The 8402-nt window shown below is 42.9% G+C and overlaps 1 protein-coding gene across 1 annotated transcript in view; it reads right to left on the reverse strand.

Moving 5' to 3' along the window:
• Positions 1-12: 12 nt before the first annotated feature.
• hcn4 (hyperpolarization activated cyclic nucleotide-gated potassium channel 4) overlaps positions 13-8402 on the reverse strand; it is a 59819-nt gene continuing 51429 nt past the window's right edge. Inside the window, exons 5-8 of the mRNA XM_057348140.1 lie at positions 7902-8048; positions 7429-7669; positions 3464-3628; positions 13-1969 (exon numbers count right to left, since the gene is read on the reverse strand). Of these exons, the coding sequence (XP_057204123.1) occupies positions 702-1969; positions 3464-3628; positions 7429-7669; positions 7902-8048 (1821 nt within the window). The 3' untranslated portion in view covers positions 13-701. The remainder of the gene's footprint in view (positions 1970-3463; positions 3629-7428; positions 7670-7901; positions 8049-8402) is intronic.

Here is an 8402-nt window from a genome sequence, read left to right on the forward strand (position 1 = left end):
CACACACACACACACACACACACACACACGCACACATGCACACGTGCACAAAATCACACACAGACAAACACGCACGAACACACACACACACTGCAGGGCTGAAATGTCATTGATGTTTAATTGAGTGTTTTTTGATTCTGCTGTCACTCAGTGCTCACACATCTCAACATCATTCAACCCAAAAAACTCAACACAACATGGACTGAACATCTTTTTGGTTTTTCTATCGTCTACACCTTGGAAGGTTTGTACAATAACAAACACAACTTCTAACTGTCCAGATCATCGATCTATGATCTGCGTGAAGTGAATAAAATCTTCTCAAACACACAAAAATCTGATTCTACACGCCGGACTGAGAGTGCATAGATCCCTGCGGAGCAGTCTTGTGTTCTGTCTGTTTCAAACGCCCCGGCATTGCTAGAAAATAACCACATGTCCTTAAGATTTGAATATATGTAACACTTCACACCCTCCTAAAGACCGAATAACATATGTTTAAATGTATAACTCCATATTTATAACGAATATAATCATGAGTGAAAAACAAACAAAAACAAAAGAGAAACAATCTAAAGGTCATGGCGGTAAAATCACAGTAACATTGAGAACTGATTCAAACACAGTGTTGATATACAGAGACAAAGAAATAAACCACACGAGAGACGCCGTCAGGACGGACAGGAGGGTGCGATTCAACCTCACAAATTTGAGGGAAGTTTAGATTGAGGCGGGTCGGACGGGTGGGCGTCAGACCCCCGTGGGCGAGGAAGCACCGGTGACGTCCCTACAGATCCTAAAGCAGTCACGTGACCCGACACAGAGCTACAGGGTTTGGCTGTCGGTGATGAATATGGGGAAAGGCAGTACGCGGGTGAGGAGCGTCCCGTGGCCCGCGTCCCCTCCGAAGACTGATGGGAACCGGACAGTATATTGAGATCCTCATAAAAGCGTCTCAGAGGAGAGTCCGGCCCAAGAGCGTGATGACCCGGGAGCTGACCCGGATACGAGGTCTGGGGTGACAGGAGAGACGTGTGAGATCCGTCAGCGCTGGACACGTCGCTGTCCTGGAAAGTCCTCCCCGTTACCGGACTCTGAAGGGTCGGGCTTGGGGCGAGAGGGGTGTAACAGGGCGAGCCGTTCGCTGAACCGTACTGAGCCAGAGACGCCAGAGCTGACCTCTCTGAAGACACGTGAGGAAGATAACTGGACTGTATGTGGGCTAACGCACAGAGAGGATTGTCGCGGGGCTGGATTGAAGAAGGTGGAGGCGTGTGGAAGAGGGTGGTGGTTTTTCCTAACCCGGTGAATGGTTTCTGTGGGGACTGTCCGTGTGACAGCTGGATCGGGGCGCGACCGAAGACATCCACCGAGATCCCAGAACACCCCGTCGCTGCAATTCCTCCTGTCGGCCCTTTCTGAAGTCCTGACGGAACGGGTTGTGAATGAAGCTGCGCGCTGCCGGATGTCGGCGACGAGGAAAAGCTCCCGAATGGAAAGGAAGAGGCGGGCGGAGAGGTGCTGTCCCACACCTGCTGACTGCTCCATGTCGTGCCACCTGACAGGTTCCGCGTCCGGAGGGAAGAGAGAACGGGACTATCGATCCCCACCCGAGGCTTTGAGGGAAAGCTGAACGGAGAGTCTCCGGTGTCTCCCAGCTGAAGGGTCTTCAGGTGTCCGCTGGGCTCTTTTCTCTCAGCGGTGGGTCTGAAAAGTCCGGCGGGCAGGTGAGGGTGGTGAGTCAGCGCGATGGCGACAGACGTGGTGGTGGCGGCGGCCTGCAGAGGGGCTTGAATCAGAGGAGCCCAGATGACCGGTGTGGGCGAGGACGGGGCGGGAGGAGACGGGCTGTGGGCCATGTCTCGGTCGTGTTGAACGATCTGCTGAATGATTTCACTCTCTTGATAGTTCAGAGCACCTGAAGTCAAGTCCTGCTGGACCTTGTGCTGGAGAACAGAGTTTTTCTTGCCTGATGACACAAAGACAGAACACAACAGACGTACAGTGAAACATCATTTAATCTTCACATGTTCAGTCATCCGGATTTTACTGGAGTCATTTTTTCGTTTGTTTTTACAAATAACTCAAATGGGCTATTCCAGCGTTCTGGATGTGACATAAAAACACTCAGAGAATGTATGTGTTAGCAGTATACTGAACCATTTGTTTATATCTACTAAACCCTTGCTGTCAGAGTCTGAACATCAGAGAAATATCAGTCTACGCACAAGTTTTCTGTTTTAAAAAAGGGAAATAAACATGCGTTATGGATGTGACAAAAAAGGACACGGTTTTTGAGAGACGACAAACTTTGTAGGATTTCTGTGAATTAAAATGCACAAACCTGAAGTGATAATACACTGCAAAAAATGATATTCTTACTAAGTGTTTTTGTCTCGTTTTGTAGTACAAATATCTAAACATTCTTACATCAAGATGCACTTTTTGGAAATATAGTGTCTCTTTTTAAGGAGAAAAATATAAGAATTAAATGCGTTTATGGTAAAAACAAGCCAAAAAATCTGCCAACGGGGAAAGAAAACTAAACTTGGATTAGGTTCTTGAGAAAAAGATTTTTGGGCTTGTTTTTACCATAAACTTACTTAATTCTTGTATTTTTCTCCTTAAAAAGAGACTAAATATGTTAGGTCACTTTTCTGGTCAAGTAATTGTATATTGATTTAAGAAGTTGTCATTTTTTGCGGTGTACCCAACAAATGAAGAAGACATGCCTCTTCATAGAACATAAAAGTGTTACTCTATTTAATTTTCATGCGTCTATGTATAAGGAATATGGACCGTTATGGATGTGACACTCCTGAAAATGACACTTTAATGCACTCAAAATAAAACGGATGCTTTAAAAACTTGACGGCAGACCTCACATGGGCATTTAAACCACCAAATGTTGATATCTGTGCTGTTACTGGAGTAAAAACTTTCTTTTCTCACGGTATGCTTGACATTTTCACGGAGTTGCCCAAATGTCCAAAAAGCTCAAATGTCTTCTGAGAAATACGGTCTTAGTACCTAGTAAGTTTTCATGTGATACAACACAAACACATTCTGACAGTGTCGATCTGTTATGACACGATTCAGTTAGCTGTCGTTACCGCGGTAAGCGGCCTAACGTTTACAGTGACGGACGAGACTCTTCTCAATCCCGCTGAGAAAAAGAGCGAGACTGAGCCAGTGAGATCTCACGAGCCGAGACTGACAGAAAAATGAGACGCTGACAGACTGCCGCGAGACTAGAGAGTTCAGACTGAACGGAAGTAAACATGAGAAGTCAAGCAAAGTTGACACCTGCGAGCACTTCCGGTTCATTTGTCAAACTGGAAGTGCTTACAGGTGAAGGTGAAGCGCAATGCATTGTGGGACACGGCACAGTTTCCGATGAGATCATTTGAAGTCATTCAGACATTTCATGTATAGATAAAGTTCAAGAGAAGCAGGACTGTACCGATGCGATCCAGCCGATCCACAGCGACGGTCTCAAACGCTCTCCTCATCATGGGATATTCCTCCAGGACTTCATTGAAGTGATCCACAGACAGAGAATACAGACGACAGTACGTGTCTGCCCGGACGCTGGCCGTGCGTCTGCCGCGGGTTAACAGACAGATCTCTGGAGACACACATCAATACTTTCTCAGTTACGAGTCTCATTCTGATCATTGTGTTCTCTATTAGATCTCATAAAGCCAAAATGTTTCTTCCTATAAATGAAGGTTAATCGTTTTATAAATGACCTTAAAAGGCAAATAACCAAGAAAACAACATTGATACCTTTTATTCAGAACATTCAACGTAATTCAGAATTGACATTTTTTCAAGTACTTCACAGTTTTGTGTTTATTCTTGTCTATATAGTATTCGAACAGAGCTACATGAATTTGAATGGAATAAAATCCCTGCATGTTCTGTATTAAAATCAACAGGAAGAACGCCAGCCTGTAATGATACATCATGAGTTTCTGAATGGAAACCTGAAATCCTCCAAAACCAACGCTAACTTGTACAACCCTTTCAATCGAGCTCAATGACGTGAATCTGTCTTCAAACATCTCCTTGATCTGAAAAACTCGCTCAACTGGTCATGACAACACATATTGTAGGAAAGAAAAATCTCAAATGATATCAAATGAGAGATTAAACCGAGAGCAGATGTTTCCCCTAAAGCAGTTTCTCCACGCATTACTTTGCTTTGTCAAGATTTCAGGAGAAACATCTGAGACTCTCAAACACATTAGTGAGAACTTTCCTCATTCTCCTGAGCTGTGAAAGAGCGTGTGGGAATGTTTCTCGAATGTTCGCTCGACCTCACTGTGATTTTGCTTTAACACTCACTCAGATGAGCTGATGATGATGTGGTCCGGAGGCGAGGATGTGTGTGTGTGCATGTGATGTCACAGTGACCTCTGCTCAGTGTTTCCATTTCATCTGTGTTCTGCTGTGACTCATCAAAATAAAACTTCAGACTGAGCAATAATCTGATAAAACACAGCAGTGTGTGCGGCTGGATTATGTCATCTGTGTCATCTCTGTCATGAACACACAAACACGATCTGAGCTGATGCTGAGGATTTAAGATGCCGCTTTTCTCCTAAAGATGTTTTGTGCTCAGAAATCTTGCGTCTTAGGGTTTCCCTGCTTTCAGAATGAACTCATGTCACGTTAGAGTCATCTGAAAACATTTAAAAGACCATGTAAGGTTAAGTCAGGGTTTTATCTGTCGCGTCAGTACACGTCATTGCATTGACTTTGTATGTAATTTACTCGCGCAAAACGCTTAATTCCTGTTTGGTGTGAACCCAGTTTAAGGCCCGATTCACATTTCACATCTTTTCTGCACGCATATTCCTTATTTTAAATGTAGACTTGGGGCGACGCGGTCACGACGCGCATGCGGTGAGGCGTGCACATTTTTCTAGGCGCGTCGGCGCCGCATCGAGATGGAAATAGTTCAACTATTCGGAGTGCCGCGTGCGCACCGCGGGTCACTTGTAGAGAGAAAGAGGCATGGCTCGCGTTTTCCACGCAGTTTTAGACGCGAAATGTGAATCGGGTCTTAAACTGGGTTCACACCAAACGCGAATTAAGCATTTTGCGCGAGTAAATTACATACAAAGTCAATGCAAAGACGTGTACAGACACGAACATGTGTCAATCTCATCTGGCACGAAGGTTGAAAATATTTGTAATATTGCATCACTCACCCGAAAAAATAACAGACTTTTCCTGCAAGTTAAAATGGGTGTGGAACGCGATTGTTCGCGTTTGGTGTGAAACCAGCATTAGGGGTCGCTCCCGCGTCGCTAACTATTTGTGCGCGGAAACGACACGAAATGGGAATCGGGCCTTATGGATCATGTGCTGAGTTCATAGTATTAATGTAATTCATAATAGTTGTATCTTTAAATATTGTATTCTTTGACATTATAATATACCGTATCTTGTAGCGTCCCAGAATGTTGGACGATTTCGTTTCACGTATGAAACTGCAGGTTATAAACGGGAACTTCTTGATGTTTCTCTTGAGAAATCCCTCTATACTGTTATATATATCAACATCTTGTCATCTGAGACAAACTTACAACTGAAATTAAACACATGTGAGTCGGTTCATTTTGCTGCAGGTTATATAACTCTCTTGTGTGATAAATACAATGTTGAAGAGCAATAAAACACTAAAATAACACCAGGAAGAGGTGTGAGGAAGACATGATGTCTCACTGTCTGTCAGAACAAACCAAACACAAAAGATCTGACAGACTCTCTCTCTCTCTCTGACTGACTCAAATCTGAGGGATTTCCACACAAATCCAGAGAATCACACAATGAACATGACATTTAACTAAGAATTTAATATGAACATCAGCAACATGAGCATGTATGAAGAAATGTTTGCATTGTGGATTTAAATTTACATTAAACCTCAAACTCCTGACCGTCAGCAGCAACAAACAATAGAATAAAAAATCATCAAGAATAAACGATGTATTTAGAATAAGTTTGAAAGAGCTCCGGCTCAAACCACGTGCTCTCAGCAAACAGGAAGTGACGTAATCCAACAGGTGACATAATCCCTCAATTAATCTAGGCCATGTCCCAGGACCCTTTAAACTGGCCGTCATTAAGCCTCTTATCAAGAAACCAAATTTAGACCCCAATGAACTAGGAAACTATAGACCGATCTCAAATCTCCCTTACCTGTCTAAAATACTAGAAAAAGTAGTGTCCACTCAGTTCTCTTTCTTACAAAATAATTCCAGTCAGGCTTTAGACCGCATCATAGTACTGAAACTGCGCCCGTTAAAATGACAAACGACCTTCTTAGGTAACATCTCACTCCTAGTCCTGCTCGACCTTAGTGCTGCGTTCGATACTGTAGACCATAAAATACTTCTAGATCGCTTACACAATTATACCGGTATTCAGGGACAGGCACTACAATGGTTCAGATCTTACTTATCAGACAGACATCAATTTGTCCATTTAAATGGGGAATCATCAAATCTAACGCAAGTAAATGATGGATTACCTCAGGGATCGGTTTTAGGACCCTTGCTATTCTCCATATACATGCTGGCCCTTGGAAACATTATTAGAAAACATGGAATTAGCTTCCACTGTTATGCAGATGATACTCAGCTATATATCTCATCAAGACCAGATGATTCCTTCCAACTATCCAAATTGGCAGAGTGCATCGAAGATATAAAGCATTGTATGACTTGTAATTTCCTTCTTTTAAATTCTAATAAAACAGAAATATTACTTATCGGACCAAAGACACGTGAGCAGAATATTTCGGATTATAACCTGCAAATTGAAGGCTGCACTGTTACTCCAACAAATACAGTTAAAGACCTCGGCGTTATATTAGACAGCAACCTGTCATTTAAAAATCACATCTCAAATGTCACAAAAACAGCCTTCTTCCACCTTAGAAATGTTGCAAAATAATGAAATATTTTATGTGTGGCTGACGCAGAGAAGCTTATTCATGCATTTGTGACCTCAAGACTTGACTACTGTAATGCACTGCTTAGTGGTTGTCCTGCATCATCAATAAACAAACTACAGTTAGTTCAGAACGCAGCCGCCAGAGTTCTAACCAGGTCCAGAAAATACCATCACATAACCCCAATGTTATCAACCCTTCACTGGTTACCCATTAAGTTTCGTATTGACTTTAAAGTTCTTTTATTCACTTTTAAAGCCTTAAACGCTTTAGCCCCTACCTACATAACAGAGCTTCTACCACACTACAACCCATCACGCTCTCTAAGATCTCAAAACTCAACACCTAGAACAACTAAATCCACCAAAGGGGGCGGAGCTTTCTCATACGTAGCACCTAAACTCTGGAATAGCCTTCCCGATACTATTCCAGGGTCAGACACACTCTCCCAATTGAAATACCTCCAAAGTATGAGCCGTCTGACAGTTTGGTCTCTTTGTTTCCCCGGGTGAGAACGCTGACCACGCCGTGCTGGATGAAGTACATCTTCTTGCCGATGGTTCCCTCTCGTATGATGTAATCTCTCGGCTGGAAGACCTCGAAGCGAAGTTTGGTGAGCATCGACGTCACAAAGTTAGGATCGGCGTTGGCGAACAGCGGCATGGATGCCACCAACTTTCTGCAGTTAAAGTTTATGATCTCCTGTGAATTTCAAACATCATCAAATGAATGTTTAAAGAGGATATCAGACATCTATGACATCACCCGTCCTGACCAATCAGTGCAAAGCATCACAATACACAACAATGATGATTATGGTTTGTTTAATGGTCTTTAAATTCAAATCACAATGAAATATCTGAGGTCATAAAATAATTCTTTCATAAAAACAATACCATCACTCATCCTCAAGGGTAAAGGTGTGTGTCTTTACCTCTCTCAAGGGTTCATTGAGTTCTCCCAGAATGCTCTCTTCATCAAACATCTTGCCCTGGTATCTGTGCTCATAATAATCGTGAATCCTCTGTCTCATGTCAGCGGGCAGTTTATGGAAGGACATGTACTGCTCCACCTGTTTATACTGCACACACACAACAACAATTATACACATTCTGTTAATCATGTTTCAATATTTGATCAAACCAAATGTGACGACTGTGATGAGGAAAAACTCCCACACTGGAATTAAAATGCAAAGAAATCATTTTGATCATCTTTTATCAAAATATCATTTCTATAGCACATGACATCATCCAGTCCACACCGACTGTGTGGAAATATATACCATCTGTCAGTTAAAGTAAATTCACAAATCAATTCACATTCTCTCAAAATGACTAAAAAATCTCCCCCTCTCTCTCTCTCACACACACACACACACACACACACACACACACACACACACACACCAACACACACACACACCACACGCCCC

Source organism: Triplophysa rosa, linkage group LG12, assembly GCF_024868665.1.
Source record: "Triplophysa rosa linkage group LG12, Trosa_1v2, whole genome shotgun sequence".
NCBI lineage: Eukaryota > Metazoa > Chordata > Actinopteri > Cypriniformes > Nemacheilidae > Triplophysa > Triplophysa rosa.